The sequence below is a fragment of the Mus musculus genome, chromosome 4 (assembly GCF_000001635.26).
Source record: "Mus musculus strain C57BL/6J chromosome 4, GRCm38.p6 C57BL/6J".
NCBI classification, from domain to species: domain Eukaryota; kingdom Metazoa; phylum Chordata; class Mammalia; order Rodentia; family Muridae; genus Mus; species Mus musculus.
The window spans coordinates 119117294-119138499 of NC_000070.6; the positions used below are offsets into that span (position 1 = coordinate 119117294).

The 21206-nt window shown below is 51.7% G+C and overlaps 1 protein-coding gene and 1 long non-coding RNA gene across 3 annotated transcripts in view; one reads left to right on the top strand and one right to left on the bottom strand.

The window, feature by feature from the left end:
* The window catches only part of Slc2a1 (solute carrier family 2 (facilitated glucose transporter), member 1), a 28586-nt gene extending 8549 nt beyond the window's left edge, over nt 1–20037 (top strand). Inside the window, exons 2-10 of one of the 2 annotated variants that reach the window (NM_011400.3) lie at nt 3098–3193; nt 14830–14990; nt 15150–15390; nt 15804–15966; nt 16059–16246; nt 16562–16666; nt 17076–17177; nt 18436–18639; nt 18953–20037. In NM_011400.3, coding sequence (NP_035530.2) covers nt 3098–3193; nt 14830–14990; nt 15150–15390; nt 15804–15966; nt 16059–16246; nt 16562–16666; nt 17076–17177; nt 18436–18639; nt 18953–19153 — 1461 coding nt within the window. In that variant the 3' untranslated portion in view covers nt 19154–20037. The remainder of the gene's footprint in view (nt 1–3097; nt 3194–14829; nt 14991–15149; nt 15391–15803; nt 15967–16058; nt 16247–16561; nt 16667–17075; nt 17178–18435; nt 18640–18952) is intronic. The other variant, XM_006502908.2, reaches the window with a different exon arrangement.
* Nucleotides 12995–14875, bottom strand: Gm12867 (predicted gene 12867). The gene is made up of 4 exons (NR_165264.1): nt 14277–14875; nt 13905–13964; nt 13630–13747; nt 12995–13376 (listed from the first exon to the last, which is right to left on the bottom strand). It is a non-coding gene; the product is annotated as a predicted gene 12867 (long non-coding RNA).
* Nucleotides 20038–21206: the final 1169 nt, after the last annotated feature.

The following is a 21206-nucleotide window of genomic DNA, read 5'->3' on the forward strand; positions in this document are numbered from 1 at the left end:
ACAGTGGTGGCCCAGTTGAGGGTGGCTTCCTGTTCTGACCTCAGTCAGCAAACACTTGTTGATTGAGATTTCCCAGGCCCAATATGGACACTAACATGGAACTGGACAGTGAGCTGTCCCTATTTCCTCAGAGGTAGGGTTGCCCCCTCAGGCCCTAACAACAAGGTAAAGGGAACTGGTGGACTTATTCCCCATAAGTCTAAGTCAGCAGTGATCAAGTGTGGTAAATGGGGTACTGTGGGCTGGGGCAGGTGACAGATCTCAGCTATGTGTCTACCAAGGGGCAGGAGCTCTGTTCCTCCCCTGCAGCTATACTGAGTCTGGCTGAGCCTCGTTTTCTTAACCTGGCTGTATCAGCCATCCTCTGTCCACCACTGCACAGACTGTTGGTTCTGTCTACCTGGAATGTTGTCTTGCCACTGCTTTCCCAGTTGGCAGACTGCGTACTTGTCCTTTGAGCTGATTTCAAAGTCACCTACTGGGAGTTGAATTTTGATTGCCCCCCCAAGGCGATCCCTCCACTGCTTCCTTAGTTCCCCAAGCACCTCTATTGAAGTCCACACGCTATGGGCGGTCACTGGCTCTGCCTCCCCAACCTGTGCTCACTTGACTACTTGCTGTCTCCTTGACATTAGGCAGGCCTTCTCCAGTAAAGTTAGGCCTTGACCTGCCAATTGAACAGGGCCTTATAGAAGACGTGGGCCTAGGTGGCTCCATGTAAAACAGGGCCTGCTGACACAGAACCCACCTCCCTCCCTCCCTCCTCTACTCATGCTGTACCAGCATAAGTTTTTGACAAGTCTATATTATTTTTCTCTTACCATTTTTTTATTAAATTGCCTTGTTGTAAGCAATATGAAATCATTGGTTTATAAAAATTCATTGTGGGTGAGTACTGAGTTTAGAATTCAAGAACCCACAAAAGGATCTAAACTGAAGGCTCCTTTTTTTTATCTTGCCTCTTGCTGGCCACCCAGGACCCTCAGTGTTCATTATTACCTAGACCAAGCTGGTCTTGAACTCAAATCTGCTTACCTCTGCTTCTCAGCTGTTGGGATTGATGTGTGGGCCGCCATACCCAACCTTCATTGTTCTTTTTGTACATGCTTTTAAGTCATTCTTCATATTCTTCCCTCCAATTTTTTATATCAAAGGTGGCATTCGATATGAATACTGATCAAGCTTGCTTTAAACTTGTCCTTGTAACTTGGAGAATGTCCCAAACCAATCCATCCAGATGTATCCTTTATATATTCCATTATACTGCTATGCCACAGCTCACTAAACCATAGGTATGTGCTAATATCATTTTTATTCTAATGTGTACTAGAAAAATGCATATTTGCATACCCTAAGTATTACACCTGAGCAACCCTGAGCATGTTACTCAGCAGATAGCCCAGCATATGGTGGGGCTCAGCTGTCACCATTGAGCTCTGTCACTGATGTTTACCACAGCCTCATAAGTCCCACTGGTCACCTGATGACTCTTGGCTCGGCTGTGGCTCCCAGAAGCTTGTCATGTACTCCCTGCCCACTCACCCCGCAGCACTGGGTCTGGAGGCTCCCTAGAGAGCTGGGAGACAGGAGATGTGAGAGGCCATGCCTTTTGACTGAGTTCACAGAGGATGGGAGTTGAAGGGAAGTGGCGCAGTAAAGAATGACTTTGCAAGGTCAGTCAAGGAGAAACAGACAGACAGACCATTCGAAGGCAGGCTCCAACATTCTGTGTCCACTGGAGCAGACACAGGCCTTCCTCTTTCTCAGAGTTTCATGTGAGAACTATAGCTTTGGCAGTCCTTGTCTTTCAGGCTTCTGGAAAATGAGAAGACCTGGGAACAAGTCTGCTTAAGGGCTACGCCCAGCTCTATCTAACAATCTAGAAGTCAGGGCAGCTTCTGGGTACTGTGGGGAGACAGGCCCAGACGCTCACACAAGGCTGAAACCCAGCTAAAACTATCACACACTATCCTAGACAGAGTCTCGCACGGCTCCTGATCTTAGGCTTCCCTCTTGGACCCGAATCGCCCAGCCCAGCGCCATGCGGGTGTTCTGCATCCGTAGATGCTGGTCTATTTCTTTGGTTTTGGCATGAGTCCCCAGCTCTCTTTTCCCACAGCCAGTCAAGGGCCTGCCTCAAGTTATATTTCTTGGCTTCTTCGTTTGAAGAGCTGGAGAGTCCCTAACTTTGTCTATTCAGGTGGACACCTCACTGGCCTTCCACCTCTGTGTAAACAGGCCCTTTCACCTGCTGGCCTTATCCCTTCCTGCTGCCTTCAACCCTTTGTCCCTTAGTCACTTCGGGTCATGTACTTTTTGAATCGTATTTCTGTTATCTGGTACAATTCACCCTGAAATGAAAGCTCATGGTTTGCAGGGGGTAGGGGTGGGGGCGTTGGTGTGAGGAGCACTCAGTGAGGACTCCAGGGCCCTGTATTCTGATCCTGACGCTGCTGCAGACCCCTGAGTAGATTGGAACTTTGATCTCTTGCTCTGAGCTCTCAAGAACTTTTGTTTTCTCCCCAGTGAAGGGTAGGAAGGCTAGAGAAGGGCAGGGTCATGTCTCCAGTGCTGAACAATGTGACTGTTCCCATTTTGCAGATAGGCACATGGAGGGTAGGGAGGCAGTGGGGCAGGGAAACCCAGCTAGCCTGCAAGAATTCCTATTGGCTAGACTCAGGCCATTGCCCTTGGCTTTGAATCCAGAGCCTTTCTTCCCCATCTGCACTGTCCCTTTCATTCAGTTTGGCCTTCCTGGTGAGGGAGGGAAGGTTGGTTCCTCTTCCTCCCACAATGTGGGGCTACCTGAAATGTAAGTATCACTCCTACCTGGGTAGTGAGACCTTGGAAAGCCAAAGGCTCTCTAACTGCATAAAGAAAAACCTGATTGCTCTCTCTCCTCAGAGAAGTCTAGAAGTCAGCTGGGCAGGTTTGGGCACCTGAGGCCAGGAAGTAGCCAGGTTTCCTGGGAGAAGGACAAATGTGTTGCCAGGAGTCAGGCGAGGCATATCTGAACATGGGAACCTGCCAGCATTGACTTTGCTCTGTAGTACTCTGGGCCCAGACATGCCTGTAACCCTGTGGTTTCTTCCTGCAGAAGGTGACGGGCCGCCTCATGTTGGCTGTGGGAGGAGCAGTGCTCGGATCACTGCAGTTCGGCTATAACACTGGTGTCATCAACGCCCCCCAGAAGGTAAGTGTGCTATGCCACTCCCCATATATACCATCACCCACACACATTCATGGTGCCACCTCGGTGTCCATCATTGACATCAACTGACCATCTTCCCTCCCAGCTGGAATTCTAGAATCCCAGGGCCATAGAATGGTGCTACTGTGGTAGGCTGTCTTGACTGTTTCCCAAACAGCACAGACATTTACACTGATCAGTATAGTGGAATTTCATTTATATAGTATTTGGGGCTCCTGAAAGCTCCACATCTGTTGCTGGGCAAGTGGGCAGGCAGTGGGGGAAATGGTCAGAGAAGAGGAGCCTTCCCCAGTGCCACCCTGTCGTGCAGTTTTTATGTTCTCACACGCCAGCCACTTACAGCATAGTCCAGTTCCAGACTGTAACGGCTTCCTGTCCCTGGAGGTCCCAGGTCAATTTAAGTAAACATGGCATCTCACCCTGAGGTGCTGCAGGAGCTCGGCCTGGCTTCCTTCTCCCCATTGCACACCTCAGATCTGCCCCCACTTGTGTTCTCTCTGGGTGTTTAGACTGGAAATGACTGTGGCATTCACCTCCTTGTTCTGAGAGAAGAGGAACACAGGTGAGGGACAGACCTGGAGGCTGTCGCAGCGCCTCCTTTACACTGGGCATCTTACGTGTGTTTATGACGTTGGTGGTGAGTTCTATTTTACAGACTCAGGCTGATGAAATGACCTGTGGGTAAGGTCATGTACTGGTGAATGGTGGCATCTCAGCCAAGCTCTTTGTTTCCATAGCCTCAGGCTGCCTTCCTTTCCTGACCCACTCTCTTGTCCTTTAACAATTCCCACTTTCACAGGGCTCATGGAGTAGAGGTAGTCAGCCCTCCTGTCAGACATGCTCACTACCCAGGCTGAGGAGGCTAGACAGTGAGTGTGAGAGTGCCTCTCTCGGGACCAGGGCACCAGACTAGAATCAGAGCTGGGCTTCTTCCAAGTAGGCGGAGCTTGGCTGTAGGGGCCACGCCCGATGCTGGGGAGCAAGTCCCTAGGAAGGCTTGGCTGCTGAGTCATGCTGAGCTGCAGCAGCCCTGATGGGATTTTTCCAGGATCTAACATGGCAACTGTGAGCCCATGCTTGGAACAAATCCCAAACCTTGTTTTTACTAAGTGCTTAGACAGCTCCCACCTAAGTGTGTCCTTTGCAGCCAGCTGTTTTGGGGGAATCTGCAGATGTAAAGTCTATACAACAAGATGGGAAAAAGTAGGGAGATGGGCTTGCTGCACATTGAGGGTCCCTGGACCACCCAGGTTCTGGTTTGGGATGCCAAGCAAGCTCCTTAACTATTTCTGAGGGTAGCCGGAGCTGACAAGCGGTGGGTCAGGCCCTGTCGTAACTGAGGTCACAGTGAGCTAATGACAGCTAATTAGACAGCTAATGCTCTAAAGGCAAGGCAGGGCAGGGGGGCCTGCAGGGGAGTCAGTAAGATGCCCAGATTGCAGAGAGCCACATCCTCTGTGAAGGATGAGTATTGTGGCATGTCAGGAAGGTAGGCTGGGGGAGAAGAGAAGTTGGGAGTTCACAGCAAGCCAGAACTGGTCCGCTATAGTCCTTGCATGAGCATCTTGGATCTACAGCATAGCCAGCCCCTATCTTGTCCTGGCATAGCCAGATGGGTAGGTGGGGGGAGGGGGTATCATGAGGACCTTTGAGCCTGTGGAGGAGGTTAGATCTGGTCAGATCTGCATCTTTGGAAATATTAATGCACCTGGAGTAGATGGATCTGAGAGTGTAAGCTGGGGTCAGACACTCAGACTAATGCCATAAGAACAAATGCTGCCTGCTGGAGAGATGGACCAGAATCTGAGGTGCCTGCCACCAAGCCTGACAACCTGAGTTTAGTTCCCAGGACCCACATGGCAGAAGACAAGAACAGAGATCCCTACAAGTTGTCCTCTGATCACCACATACATGCCAGAATACACATGTATCCTCCCCCATACACAAATAAGTGTAATTTAGTCAAAGTTCAGTATGGGGACATGAGGGAAAAGGGTTCAAAAATGGCTTTTACATGTCTGGTTCAGGGGAGCAGCTAGTAGGTGCAAGGCGGCAGGAGTTAGTTAGTCTGTAGGTGTAAGGTATCAGGAATTAGTTTATAGGCACGAGGTTGTTGGCCACCTCGAGGATCTGAGTGGTTTCTTGTTCACAGGCTGAAGAGTGAGTGAATGATGGTCACTGCTATCTGGGTGGGCATGGGGGAAGATCTGTGATGTAAAGAGAGCAAAGGTCAGCTCTTGGACATCCCCAGTGACAGATGGAAAGGACCCTAGGAAGAGAAGCTGACATCTAAAACCAAACAGGAGTGCAGGGCATGGTGCTGTACACCTAGAATCCCCGTGGAGATGTAAGAAGTGGAGGCAGGAGGCTCCAGAGTTCTACATAAGACCTTGGCTACATAGCAAGTCTGAGGCCAGTGTGGTCTACATAAGACCCTGTTTCCAAAATGCTAGTATAGAATATAGGACCCAGAAACGGCAACTTCACAAGGTGGAGGGAAGATCTGAGGTCTTGAAGGATGAGGGTCTTTGTCAAGCTTGTTCTCCACTGTCCTTGTAAGGGCAGTGCTTGTCATAGTAATAGGCTCACACTCCAGTAAAGGAGCAGAGACCCAGTCTAAACTGGACTGCTGAAATAGCAGTGGTGGCTTTGTGGCTGCAAAGAGCAGTTAGATGTGCAGTGTGTGAAGATGTCTCCTTGCATTAGTTTGAAGAGAGGAAGGGAGAGAGAGTAGACTTGGTAGGTAGAGAAGAGAGAAGTCCTAATGGCTGGATGGCTTGCCTAAGGTTGCTGTTTGTGTTGGGATTTTTTATATTATTATTATCATTCCAGATTCCTTTTAGAAACATGTTGTAAGGCATCAGTAGAGGAGAGGAGAAAGCTAAGGAGGTAGGTTAGGCAGTCCTTAGGAGGCAGCTGTTGGGCAGGAGCCTGGGAGACTGGGGGGTAGGAGGTGGGGGCAAGCAAAGCTGGAATGGGTTTGTCTGATGTGGAGACTTCCTAGCTAGTAAGAAACGGTGGGAGGCCAGTGCTGGGGTGAAGGTGGCCAGACCTGCTGCTCGCTGTGTCTGAGGACAGGTAAACGAGTGAGTTGCATGTATGAGAGCAGCCATTCTCTCAATACTCATAAGAGACCTGTCCAAAAGGACAGGAGCCAGACTTGAGAATGACCGTGATGGAGTGACATTCCTGAGCCAAACGCAGCGGTGTTAGTCTGTCCATTTCTGCGCTTTGCAGACACTTCTCACAAGCCTGGCTGGGTTTTTCCATTTATCATGAGGAGAGGATGAAAGTAGCAAGGGTAGGACATGGACATGCGACCCAGCTAGTATAGTGCAGAGTGGACCCATTGCCCAAGGAAGGCGCCATTCAATTCTGCCAGCATTGGCAACCAACAAGCACTTACTTACCCAGCATCCCGCCTGTCAGACCCCGCCCTCTGCAGCAAGGAGATAGGGCTGCGAACTCAACACAGTCTCCTAAGGTCACCCCATCTAGAGGGGATGGTGGGGGAGACTTCTAGGAGGAGAGTGGGTGGGAATCTGTGATGGGTCGGTTCAGGACCCTCACATCCCCCATGTGTACTGAAATCTGGACAGTCAAGACCTCACAGGGAATGTAGCACAGCGCTGCCCGAGCCCGTGCACAGCCCTCCTCACACTGTGTCTTCCCACATCACCTGCATCAGAGACCAGGGAAGCCCTGTGGTCAGAAGTTGCTGGACTTGCTGCATTGTTTAGGGATTAAAGACAAAACAGTTTGTCCGTGGTCAGTACAGATGCAGTTCTCTTACAAATATTTGTGTTCCCCAGCCGGTCGAACCGATTTGAAAAGAGCAGAGGGTTAGGGGAGGGCAGCAGCAGAAAGACATGAGGATTTGGCAGCCCATTCATACCTGGAGGGGGAGAGTGATCCCGCAGCAAGGAGGTCAGATGCCTAGGCAAAAAGTGTCATGGAAGGGGCTCTCTGATGTGGACTCTGTCTATCCACACTGGGTACTTTTGTCTGTTCTGAGTACTTCTCTGAGGGAGTGAGGCTAGGTGGCCCATCTCTCAAAGCAGCTTTGCCCACAGTGAGAAGACATTCACTGGGAATTTGTTCTTTGCCATAAAACAGGCCTGAAAGGCTTCTGCCGGAAGCGGTAATTAATCATGATATTATCTTAAATGTTTATATTGCACCTGCCCTCAAATTACCTCCTCTCCCTGCACCTTGTAAACCTGGCACACAGACTAGACTGTCTTTCTTTCGTGGCTGAGGAAAGCAAGGTTGGCTGGCAAGTGAAGGGCTGAGCTGGGGTGGGAGGGGAGGAATAGGGGAGCCTGGCCACTGGGAGGCAGCAAGTGACAGTGACACCCAAATACCACCCTGGGCTGACCTACACTTGATGAGGGGTAGGACCAAGCACCCTGGAGAAAGGCATTTCTGGAACCCAGAGGCTGCTGGGAGGAGCCTGATGTTAGCTCAGCCCTTCTTATTTGACAAGGGAGGATCCTGGTGTGCAGAGGAAGTGAGGCCTTGCCCTAAGTGACCTGGCCTGGCCAGTGACAGAAATAACCTCAGTTGAGAACCTGCCTCCCACCCCTAGCCCAGCACCTCTGGGGCTGAGCTACTCTAAGCTCGAGACCAGCCTCTTATCTCTCTGGGGATGCCAACAGCCATAGTGCTGTCCACCACACAAACCCTTACAGCTTTCTTTTTCTCCTCTAGGTATTCTAAGTGCCTTAAAGGTGGTCCTTCAGTTGTTCTCATGATAACCTCGCTAAGTAGGCCCCATAACCTCCATTTTGTAAGAAAGAAGCACAGAGATGTGATGAAACTACACCAAGGACACACAGCTAGCACAGAGCAGAGCTGGAGTTTAAATCCAGGGGGTCTGGTTCTGTTGTATGCTCTGTGCTCAACCTTTGGGAGACAGGCACTGAGCAATGGGGGTGGATTTTCTCTTTCTCTTTCTCTTCTTCCCCTCTCTCTCCCTCTTACTGTCCCCCTTCCCCTCCCTCTCCCTCGTGTCCTTCCCTCTCCCTGCCTCTCCCTCTCCTTCCCTCTCCCTCTCCTTTCTTTCTTCCCCTACTTCTGTCCCTGGACCCTTGCTCACACTTGTTGCACTGCTGGCCCACTCCCACTGTGCTGAGCTCAGAGCTGAGTCAAGTCCGGTCATGTACAGATCTATCTCAAGAACTTCCCACACAATAGTTACGCAATTCCTCACGCCGTCACAGCCCGTCATTGCAAGCCCCCCCTTGTTCCCTGCACCCAGCAGCAGTGACACTCAAATCAGACCATGTTGAAGTCTGCTCTTGATCATAGTGTCTTCTAGTCAGCTGTTCAAAGACCGCAATAGAAACATGGACGGGCACAGTAGGGCAGAGGTGGCAGTTGGCCCTAATGATGTTTTTCAACCTTAGCACCACGGGTACTTTGCACTGGACAGCCCTTTGGTATTTATTGTGATGGGCTGTCCTGTATTCAGTAGTAGGATGCCAGCAGCCAGTGTGACCGCAGGCACTGTAGACATACTTTGATGGAGGAGGGGTGCTGGCCAGGGGAACTTCCCAGAGGGGAACTGCATTCCCTGAAAGGTGATCAAATAGAAGGAAAGAGCAGTCTGAGATGTGGGTGTTACTGTCTGCCCAGAGGATATGAGTCAGAGTGCTGCTGAAGAAACTCTTCATCCTGAGGGCTGAGGTGGCCCTGGCTGCTGGGCTGCCACAGTGAGGTGAAGCTCTCTCTGTGTCTGTGTGAGAAGCCCCTCCAGGCTGTAGAGCAGGGAAGGGACCCACTAGCCAGGGCAGAGAGGCCTGTCCTTGGTGAGGAAGAAGACCAATTCTAGACTCTGAAGCATCCTTCACTGCTGCTGCTGCTCTCAGCTTTAACCTGAGCCTCTTCCTTTAGGTTTCAGAGGGGGCTCTGGAGATGCAGCGGGTGGGACTGTCCAGCCCCACCTGCAACATCTGGCCCTGGGTTCATAGCTGACTCTCAGGTGTGGTTGCACTGTTATAGAGACATCTGAGCTCTGGGCTGAGCTGAGGGAAAGAGGTTCAGGGGCCTAGCAAAGATGAGAGGCTGGGAGTACGGGTCAAGACCAGACTGAGAGACAGCTGGACAATTTGACCCTTTCCTCCTTGTAAGAGAGAGGGAAGATGGTGGGCCTATAAGAAGGGCCATATCCCCACAGAACATGGGGGAAGAGCTGAGGGGATCACTCTGGGATGGGAGAGAAGATTCAGGCCCGGAAGCAGAATATCCAAGGATAGGTACTGGGAGGAGCCAGAGGTCCCCAAACACAGCTCTGCCGCAGTCTCAAATCCTGGGTCAGTTCAGCAGGGTGGCCAGGCTAGCCAGCACCCCATGTGGCCTGTAAGCCTTTCACATGTTGAAAGGGTTGAAAGAAAAGCAAGTGACAGAGGCTGTATGTGGCTTCAGACTTAGCCTTCCTATGAATGTTTCCTCACATGGCTCTGGGTCACTCACCCTTCCTGAGGTGGGGGAGCCACTTATCAAAAACCCAAGAGCCCAGGGCTTCTGCTCTCGGGGGCCACAGAACCTTAGGGTTTCTGAGTCAAGCCCTAGTTCCCTCAGGTTCTTCTTGCCCCATATAGCTTACATAGCCCCTGGCAATGTAAGCCGGGAACCCTATCTCAGTGCTCCCCTGTGGTTTAGGGTTTTTGGTTTTTGTTTTTAATTTTGATTGTTTTTGCTGCTCTGAGGCTTGAGCAGAGGTCCTGGTGTGCTAAGTGGTCACACCTTAGGTCACACCTTAGATCCCCTCCCTCTTGCTTCTCTCTGAAAGGTGGCTTCTCTCCTGGGGAGCACAAATGGCATCAATAACGCCTTATTCTGTGAGCAGGCTACGTGTTCTGCCTCACATCCCTTTACAGACACCACCCTGCCACCACAGAGAGGAAGTGCTCACTTCCTCTGTAGAGAGCAGGCATCGCACACACAGTTGCCTGGGTCTTAGGATTTCCAAGAAGCTCTTGGGCATGTGCAGGTCCCCCGCCTCACTAAGGGAACAGGTAGTGTGGAGTAGCTCTTTTTTGCAAGCTGTCCCAGCCCAGGGACCTCAGCTGCACAGAGCCAACGCACTTCCCATGAGTGTGGTCAAGGAAGCCCGAGTACCCTCTGCACTAACAGAGCATCTCTAAGATGTCAGCCCTCGTGACAGGCCAACTCCACAACAGATCTTTCAACTGATTAGCTCTTTCCCTATCTCATCAGCATGAACCCAGGAAGAAATGGTTTCACGTTTTATTTTTGTTTTGTTATTTTACATTTGGAGGGCGTTTTGCCTGCATACATGTCGGCACCACGTGCTCATGGAGGCTCAAAAAGAGCATGAGGTCCCTAGACTTGGGATTGCAGGTGGCTGTGAGCTGCCATTGGGTGCTGGGAACAGAATCTGCAAGAGATGTCAGGTTGCATCACAGCTCCAGCCCAGTGGTTCTACACTGTAAAAGGATTCTCTGAAAAGCAAGTGCGAGCCATGTGTGGCTCCAGCCCTTCCCAGGAGGCCTGTTGAACCCAGACTGTCGCCTCTAACTGGTCTAGGTCAGTTTGCTTCAGATGTTCCCTACAAGGAAGAGTGGAGGACTGTGCTAGTTCATTACCCATGTAAAGGCATTGCTTTGGGGGTGAAAGACTGCAACAGAACACAGAACACAGGAGGGACCTAGGACAGATGCCACACAGCACAGGAGACTGGTGGGAAGGCACATTCAGCAGACCTGGGACGTTTGGGTTGGGCACAGTGGCAGCGTCAGGGATAACATTTGGGCTTGTGATTGGCACAAGGGGTAGGACAGGCAGCTACCGCTGGGATCCTATGAGGGGAGTAGTCAGCAGGCATTCTGTCCCTGCAGGACACCTTTCTCCCAGATGGACACTGAGGGCAGTAGCTGGATGGAACAGGTGGCCCTAGAACTTTTCCCCCATAGAGAATTCTCTGGATTCTCTGGGGCTGCTCTGTCTTCCCTGAGCCAGTGTGAGCTTGGAGCCTCATGTGAACCTTACAGAAGGAGTCTCAGAGCAGCAGGACTGGAAAGCCAGGCTCAGACAGTATTCCTGATTCTGATAGGAAGCCCACTGCTCAGCCTCTGCTGTCCCTGAGCCTGGGTGGGACCGCTGTTACAGTATAGGAAGCTGGTGCCCGTGCTGCCCGGCAGAGGACTCGGCAACAGAGAGGAAGGAGCGGGAGAGTGAGCTTTGGCTCACTGCTGACAACCCAGGCCAGCAGCTTCCCTGCATGTGGGTGGGAGAGGTTGGGAGCACCTTATCACTTCGCTGCTTCTGTGAGGAAAGCTAAAGACCTGAGCTGGAGGAAGAGAGAGAGGCTCAGTGCTCGCCCTTAAGTTCATGCAGGCAGCTTCTCTTCAGTCTTAGCTGACTTACTCTGCACAGATCTACCATTTGCACACAGTTCAAGTAAGCTCCATTAGCCAGTTTCAAAAAAGTATTTTTTAATCAATTGCGATGGCATATGCCTTTAGTCCCAAGTACTTGGGAGGCAGGGGCAAGCAGATCTCTGAGTTCAAGGACAGCCTGGTGTCTGTATAGAGAATTTCAGTACAGCCAGTGCTACATAGAGAGACCCTATCTCAAAAATTTTTTATGTGTATGAGTGTTTTGCCTACAGGGAAAGGCCCCCATTACCGTTCAATTCTGCTTGTGGGTCTATTTGGTCACCCTGTACAACCAAAGGGAAGGAGCCCCAGTTCCCAGCTCTGGGCCCTGGAGAAGCACTTTTTATCTCTGCAGCTTCTTATTCAGAACAGCCTGTCCCCTACAGAGCCTGATAAATGGGACCTTGCCTTTCCAGCAGCTCTCTGGGCTGTGTGTCCCTTGAAGAACACAAGCACTTTGTTTTGCTTGTCCAACTTGGCCCAGTCTCTGACCCCTGTAGGACCAAGGTTTTCTAGAAGAGAGCCTAAGACCCTTTGTTGACTCAAGGTACCCCTACCACTGGCTCTGGCCCCTGGCCTGGGCTGGATCTCAGAGGCAGGAGTGGTAGCAGGGATGGGATGTAAACTGGAAGATGGCCATCGGAGCAGGGACTGAATGGGGCATGACCCTCTCTGTGGAATTTTGTCAGGAGGATGTAGTCAGACTTTGACAGTGGTTTTCAATGAACTGGGTCCAGTACTGTGTGGTAGGTACCATAAGTATGTTTCCTCAGTTTCCTCTAGCACTGTAGAGGAAGCAGTCATGGGCCACATAAAGACTTTTCAGTGACAGACGGTATGTACAGAATGGCTATCCTGTAATACCATAACAGCTGGAAAGTAGCTCAGTGGTAGAGCATATGACCAGCATGTGCAAGGCCCTGAGTTTATCCCCAGCACTGCAAAACAAAGCCATGTAGAAAATAGCTCTGTGATCTAGCAACATTGGCATAACAGCGTTACTCATAGGTCTGTAAACCTACCCACCGTGCTGCCAGGCATAAAAGTTTAGCACAAGGCTAAACAGGCAAGCACTAGAGCCCTTGTCTAGTGTACCCAGGATCCCAAATTTAGTCTTCACTACAACAGAAACAACATGTTTAGCATGCACGGTCATGTTCAAAAAGTACCATATATGCTGATGACAGTAATGGCTGGAGGGATGGCTCAGGGGTGCAGAGCACGATTTTCTTGCAGAGAACTTAGGTTTAGTTCCTAGTACCCAAACTAGGCAGCTGCCAACTTCTTATACCTCCAGCCCTGGGACATCTGACACCCCCTTTTGGCCCACATGAGCACCTGTACTCAGGTGCACATAACCCACATACAGATATACACATGATTTAGAATAAAACTTTTAATAATTATAAGATGGTAATAGACATAGCCATTATTAGTTTATTGGGTATATTTTTATCATAATTTCCCAGTGAGTTCCTTCTGCATACTAGAACAGTTTGCCCTGAAACACCCTTCTGGGTTACATGCCAGCATCCTGGCGTGTCTCATGTTTGCCATCCCTTAATTGCATCAAGAGCCCTGAGTGGCCCACAGCATTTAGTTTTATTCCAAATGCACTCTGATGTTCGTACAGTGGAATCACCTAATAACACATTTCTCAGAATGGGCCCCCTTTAAGTGATGCATAAGCACAATGCTGAAGTCGGCATTAGAGAAGAGGCGGTTGGAGCTCACGGCTGCTCACAGTGAGTGCCCACAGTCAGCTGGGAGCAAAGGAGTGACCTGGGATTAGAACTCATTACGTTTCCATTCAGAACTAGCTGCTGAGCCCTGCACTGTCTGGCTTCCCTTGTATAGCAGGTGCTTAGGCCACCTTTTCCCAGTCTGTTCTAAGCCTGAGCCTGGCTCCGTCTCTGGACTTGACACACAAATCATGATGACCAAGCAGGGGTAAAGATGATGAGGGACGAGGGCCGCCCCACTCCCACACACTTACCTTGGCAAAGTGCTGCTCACCTTTCCTTTCTGCACCTATTCCTTTCTGCTGCACTTGAGGGTGTAGATCAGGACTGGAAATGGAATGGCTGTGAAGAGACGATGTGCAGTTCCATGCTCAGGAGCTTGCCGTGTGCACCTGGGAGGGAATGGCTTGTGTGAGAGCTGCAGGTGATAAGGGGTGTGTGTGTGTGTGTGTGTGTGTGTGTGTGTGTGTGTGTGTGTGTGTGTGAGAGAGAGACTGGCCGAAACCCAGAGCCTTGTGAGTACAATATGATCCAGGCACAGTCACTCACATTTATAATCCTAACATTCAAAAGGCTGAGGCTGGAGGGTTGCTGTGAGTTCCTGAGACCCTGTTTCAAAGAAAGAAGAAGTGAAGTGAAATAAAAGCTCTGCCCTGTCATGACAGGGTGTGGACCTAGAAAGTTGGTTCCCCATGTGTACTTGGGCTTGTCCGTGGTACATGTGTGCTGGGTGGGTCTGGCTAGGCTGTGGCACTGGGTGTTGTCCGTGTTGCCTGACAGTGTGGTGAGTGTGTCAGAACCAGTGCCACCTGCCCATGGCTATATCCTTGGCACCAGGTTAGGCCCTCTGGTGTGGGGGCAGGGCTAGAGAGCAGGCCCACACCAGGACAGATTCTCCAGTTCCTAGAACTACTTCCTTGCCTGGGGCCTTTCCCTGATCATCAGCTGAGCACCTGGAAAAGAAAAGAGGCGGTGGCTTCTTCAGGTGGCATTTCCAGCCAGCCACAGGGGAACTGGGCCTGGAAGACAGAAGTGACAGTGTGCTTTAGAGCGTGTCCTTAGTCCTGCAGGCTCAAACTGCAGAGTCAGTGAGTGCGCACTTCGTCAGGCTCGCAGGATGCATAACCTGTCTGCCTAGCTGTGCTTCCTCCTCAGCAGGGGGTCGGGGCAGGGCCCAGGGCCTACAGCTGTGGCCTAGAGTATGTTGAGAGCCATCTGGAAGGGGGCAGATAGGCAGAAGGAGCATTTTCTTCCCTGTGCCTTGCTGCTCTGTCCTCCTTGGCCACCATCCTCAGAGTCTTGACCACCTTAGGAGAGGGGGAGAGCCCAGTCCTCTTTTCGTCCGGAGAAACTGAACCTATGTAAAGCGGAGAAGGGGCCTGGCTGGAGAGCACTGTGAGGACGTTTGCAGCAGAGCCAAGCCCTGGCGATATGGTGAGACAGTAGCCACCTACCCAGGCCCTTCTCCCTGCAGGTTATTGAGGAGTTCTACAATCAAACATGGAACCACCGCTACGGAGAGCCCATCCCATCCACCACACTCACCACGCTTTGGTCTCTCTCCGTGGCCATCTTCTCTGTCGGGGGCATGATTGGTTCCTTCTCTGTCGGCCTCTTTGTTAATCGCTTTGGCAGGTAAGCAAGAAAGGCTCCAGCCCTGCCTTGGGGAGCCTGTGTCATCCTGTCTGGGGAGTTCTGGGGGAAGGTGGGGTGGCAGAAACATCCCTGACTATGGCCTCATTCCTGGGAAGTCTGGGGGTCCCGGGAGCTGGCTGACCTGTGACCCATCCTCAGGCGGAACTCCATGCTGATGATGAACCTGTTGGCCTTTGTGGCTGCTGTGCTTATGGGCTTCTCCAAACTGGGCAAGTCCTTTGAGATGCTGATCCTGGGCCGCTTCATCATCGGTGTGTACTGCGGCCTGACTACTGGCTTTGTGCCCATGTATGTGGGAGAGGTGTCACCTACAGCTCTACGTGGAGCCCTAGGCACACTGCACCAGCTGGGAATCGTCGTTGGCATCCTTATTGCCCAGGTAAGCCAGTTCTGGGTCTACCTGCTGCCCAGCCTAGGACAACCTCATGGTAGACAGATCCCAGAGCACAGTGACCCCCAGACCCACAGCCTACAAGAGCCCTTGGCCTTCACCTGGGCTTCCAGGCCTAGAAGCCTTCATGAGCATGGCACTCCTCTCCTGGAGGATCCTCCATCTTTTACTCCTATAGCTGAGTAGCAACCCCCACATGCTGTGCCGGGCACACTTATATGTGGCGTTGTCCCTTGCTTGTCCTTTATAGTTTGAGCTGGTTTTGCAGGTGAGGGAACAAGAAAGGTCCTTCCCTCCCCCAGCAGCCGGTGGGCAGACAGGGACAGCCCGCTTGGTGGCTGGGATGGATACTGGAGTAGGGCCAGGGCAGGGCACTCACAGTCCCTGGTTTCTTTGTCCAGGTGTTTGGCTTAGACTCCATCATGGGCAATGCAGACTTGTGGCCTCTGCTGCTCAGTGTCATCTTCATCCCAGCCCTGCTACAGTGTATCCTGTTGCCCTTCTGCCCCGAGAGCCCCCGCTTCCTGCTCATCAATCGTAACGAGGAGAACCGGGCCAAGAGTGGTACGGGCTGGGCCCTGCCCTCCTCCCTCTCCCCCTGAGCTCGGGCCTTTTCCCCACTCTGAGCCATCCCACCTTCCCTCTGGTCCCACCAGTGCTGAAGAAGCTTCGAGGGACAGCCGATGTGACCCGAGACCTGCAGGAGATGAAAGAAGAGGGTCGGCAGATGATGCGGGAGAAGAAGGTCACCATCTTGGAGCTGTTCCGCTCACCCGCCTACCGCCAGCCCATCCTCATCGCTGTGGTGCTGCAGCTGTCCCAGCAGCTGTCGGGTATCAATGCTGTGAGTACCCCACCTACCCCTTCCTGTGGCCCCAGCCAAGTCCAGGCTCAAGTGTGCACCGCGAGTGAGTCCTGAGGGAAATACTAAGTTCTTCCCGTGGGTACACAAAGCAGTGTACCTGTGGAGCCAAAACCTGCAGCAGTATCCACCTGCCTGGGAAGTGTTGATCCCCCATGCCCCAACACACACACACACACACACACACACACACACACACACACACTCACCTTGGGTCCCACACCTACTTGTAACTAGTACAGAGGAAGGAGAAGGCCATAAGCATGGAGGATCTCCAATGATCTCCCTTTCTGGCAGGTGTTCTACTACTCAACGAGCATCTTCGAGAAGGCAGGTGTGCAGCAGCCTGTGTACGCCACCATCGGCTCCGGTATCGTCAACACGGCCTTCACTGTGGTGTCGGTGAGTCTCGCTTTTGGTCGGCAGCCAGGGTCCAGTTCAGGGCATCAGGACAGAATGGCAGCCTGTTGTGGGAGCCAGACTTAATGTCAGTAAACGTGTGAGGCTCATTACTCACCCCGTGCAGCTGTCACAGATGCTCAGGGAGGTGAGAAGGCAAGAGCTCTCCCAAGCTCACAGCCTGTGTGCATTAGCTCTCTGATCACCAGTACCTTTCACCCTGGTACTGTTGGGCTCAGAGGCATATTCCTTCCCTCGGTCCCTACAAGGCCCCCAAGCTTCAGCCTGGTGGGGAGAGGTATTTCCCCCACTAGTGTATGTATTTCCTTGTATTTAGCTATTGAGGTGAGCCTCTGGGCAGGTGGCTCCAAGAGGCACCAGGCTGAGAACATGTCTTTCTCCTTGCCCACAGCTGTTTGTTGTAGAGCGAGCTGGACGACGGACCCTGCACCTCATTGGCCTGGCTGGCATGGCAGGCTGTGCTGTGCTCATGACCATCGCCCTGGCCTTGCTGGTGAGTGGCTGTGCCCTGGAAGGCCCAGTGCAAGGTAGAGTGGGGACCTGGATTGAGGCACACCGGGCATGTACAAGGTGCCATGGCTGTAGATTATACCTGGATTTAGATCCCAAATAAATACCCATGTTGCACCCAGCCTCGGTTGCCCCATGTCAGTGTGCCCCTGGACTGGGCCTGACCTCTGCTTCTCAGGTTGTTTCCTCCCATCTCGATCTTTCTCTTCCCTGCCTGGGGATTTCCTGCACATGTAGACAGACCCAAGCTCCATATGGAAATGCCTCTCCTGAAGCTGAACCTTACAGAGCCTTTACCTAGAAAGCCTCAGTTCATCTCCAGAGCAACCTTCAGTGGACAGTGGTCCCCTTACTGCCACAGAGGTGCACAAACACGCCTGTCTCCATTCTCCAAACTAGGAACTGTGATGTTAGTTTTTACAGCTTGAGCTTCTCTGAAGTGCTCAACCAGATTTGTGAATATCTGCATATATTCAGTGAGTTACTTTCAGATTAGGACTCAAGTCTAAAAGTAGAATTCATTTGTTTCATATGTGCCTTCCACACATGGTATGTTTATCATGTCTGTATTTTGACTGGCATCAGACGTGGTCAGGTAGACTTTTCCCTCTGGAGTCATGTGACTTGCTCAGACAGCTTCAGATTATGAAGCGTCTCACGTCCCACTCGAACTAAAGTCCCAGGCTGGATAAGGAATGAAGCTAAGCATTGACCTCAGGCCAGGTCCCCAGCCTATCACTGCACACACTCCTCCCCTGAGTCCAACCCAAGCAAGGAAAAGCCCCCTGGAGTCCAAGAGCACGAGAAGATGGGCATAGACTAGATCCTTGTGGGACTGAGACCCTGCACAGGACACCTGGGTGTGTCTGTTGCTTTTTAATTGCTGTAATAAGACACCATGACTAAGGCAATTTATAAAAGAAAACATTTTACTTTGGGGGCTCATGATTCCAGAGTCCACAGCCATAATGTTGGAGAGCATGGCAGGCCACAGGTAGGCAGGCATGATCCTGGGGTAATTACTGAGAATGACACACCTCCAACAAAGCCACACCCCTTAGCCGTCCCAAACATTCAAACGTGAGCCCATGGGGGGCCATTCGCCCTCAGACCATCACATTGCAGTGCACAGCAAATCCAGGTGACCCCAGGCCTACCTCTCAGCCCAGTTTGGAGACTCCTCCTCTTCCTCCTGAATCTGTCATGTCCCACCTAACCTCTCACCCTATCTCCCTCAACAGGAACGGCTGCCTTGGATGTCCTATCTGAGCATCGTGGCCATCTTTGGCTTTGTGGCCTTCTTTGAAGTAGGCCCTGGTCCTATTCCATGGTTCATTGTGGCCGAGCTGTTCAGCCAGGGGCCCCGTCCTGCTGCTATTGCTGTGGCTGGCTTCTCCAACTGGACCTCAAACTTCATTGTGGGCATGTGCTTCCAGTATGTGGAGGTGAGAGCCGCATTGTCTGTCCTCCATCGTTCAACTACACGTAGGGAGCCATCATGCTTTGTGATGGCCTGGCCCAAGAGTCATGTGACAAGCAAGCATAGAAGCCCAGCTCACCTGGCAGAGCACTGCCAGTCCAGGCTCTCCCCTTAGTTCCCATGCCGTTTCTGGAGCCTGTCACAGGACAGGTTTTCATAGCACCTCTGGGTGGCGGTCGCAAACCCCTTCTTAAGACCAAAGGTTCAGAGGTTCGTGTTGGAGAGCATGGCAGGACCCTTGCAGCCGGGATGCGGGCTGACCTGTGTCTGTTTTGCAGCAACTGTGCGGCCCCTACGTCTTCATCATCTTCACGGTGCTCCTCGTGCTCTTCTTCATCTTCACCTACTTCAAAGTCCCTGAGACCAAAGGCCGAACCTTCGATGAGATCGCTTCCGGCTTCCGGCAGGGGGGTGCCAGCCAAAGTGACAAGACACCCGAGGAGCTCTTCCACCCTCTGGGGGCGGACTCCCAAGTGTGAGGAGCCCCACACCCAGCCCGGCCTGCTCCCTGCAGCCCAAGGATCTCTCTGGAGCACAGGCAGCTAGATGAGACCTCTTCCGAACCGACAGATCTCGGGCAAGCCGGGCCTGGGCGCCTTTCCTCAGCCAGCAGTGAAGTCCAGGAGGATATTCAGGACTTTGATGGCTCCAGAATTTTTAATGAAAGCAAGACTGCTGCTCAGATCTATTCAGATAAGCAGCAGGTTTTATAATTTTTTTATTACTGATTTTGTTATTTTTTTTTTTTATCAGCCACTCTCCTATCTCCACACTGTAGTCTTCACCTTGATTGGCCCAGTGCCTGAGGGTGGGGACCACGCCCTGTCCAGACACTTGCCTTCTTTGCCAAGCTAATCTGTAGGGCTGGACCTATGGCCAAGGACACACTAATACCGAACTCTGAGCTAGGAGGCTTTACCGCTGGAGGCGGTAGCTGCCACCCACTTCCGCAGGCCTGGACCTCGGCACCATAGGGGTCCGGACTCCATTTTAGGATTCGCCCATTCCTGTCTCTTCCTACCCAACCACTCAATTAATCTTTCCTTGCCTGAGACCAGTTGGAAGCACTGGAGTGCAGGGAGGAGAGGGAAGGGCCAGGCTGGGCTGCCAGGTTCTAGTCTCCTGTGCACTGAGGGCCACACAAACACCATGAGAAGGACCTCGGAGGCTGAGAACTTAACTGCTGAAGACACGGACACTCCTGCCCTGCTGTGTATAGATGGAAGATATTTATATATTTTTTGGTTGTCAATATTAAATACAGACACTAAGTTATAGTATATCTGGACAAACCCACTTGTAAATACACCAACAAACTCCTGTAACTTTACCTAAGCAGATATAAATGGCTGGTTTTTAGAAACTTGGTTTCAAATGCTTGTGGATTGGGGCCAGGCAGGTTGGGTTGGATGTGAAAAGGGCAGAATAGCATGGCTGTGACCGTCCAGTGGCTGGGGATCCTGGCAGTGTCCCTTTTGTTGCTCAAAAACCTGTTTGACCTCTGACCCGGAGGAAAACTCCAGTCAGCATTTTCATAGGCTACTTTCAGACTGATAGCTAACCCTGCCAGCCCCGAGATGGCCTCGATGCGCAAGCTTCAACACTATCTTGAAAGTGAAGATAGGAATCCTATCTTTATCTGACAGGCTTCAAGACGTTTAACAAGCATATTTTACAACTCCGTGGCCATACCCTGTTCCCCAAACAAAAGGAGCTCTTTGTGCTGCCACAGTACGTTGTTGCCACGCTGTGTATCCAAGGCAGCTTTCCTATTTACAGAGGCCACCTGAGAGTGTTCACCGTGTCTGGGCAGCACTAAACAGGCAGGTCCTTTCCAGAGAACCTCCCTCATCGAATTCAGAGGCACTTGAAGGGATATGTCCCCATTTGTCTGGATTCAGAGTTATTCAGTCCAAGGCTAGGCACTCCAGAAATGGCTATAGTAGAGCGCCACGGGTCCCCTCTCCTGTCCCCTGTTCCCCCACCCGAAAAAAAAATCCCTTTATAAAACCTAAAGGGAATTTTCCCTGCATACAGCTATTCAATCTCAGCATGTCAAAGGGCTTAAGGAAAGGAAACTATAGAGAATGTATAAGGAATTAACTCCAGCCGGGTTCCAAATTAAAGTTGAGAAGGGCCATGCCTGAATTGCTGAGGCCAGATAAGGAGTACGGGCCTGTTGGCCTTTTACTATTTGTAAGGCGCACCACCGCCTAGTAAGTTGTCCGTTAACACATAGGGTAGGGACAATTGGGGAGCGAGTTAGTAGGTGCGTGGCAAGGCAAGGGAGAAACCGGCCTTACTCAGTTCAGGTCCAGGGCTGAAAAAGCCAGATTACAGCCCTCTTGCCTTGGAGCCTTCCCTGTCCTTAAACACGGAGACGCGCAGGCGCAACTGGGCCGAGATGGCCACATCCTCCAGGCCACACTGCAGGGACGCACTCAGCCCTCTGCTGTGCGGGGGCGGAGTTAGTGACGTCGTCACCAATTAGAGCGGGGGGCGGGCTCTGAGCTAGGGAGGAGCACACCTGTC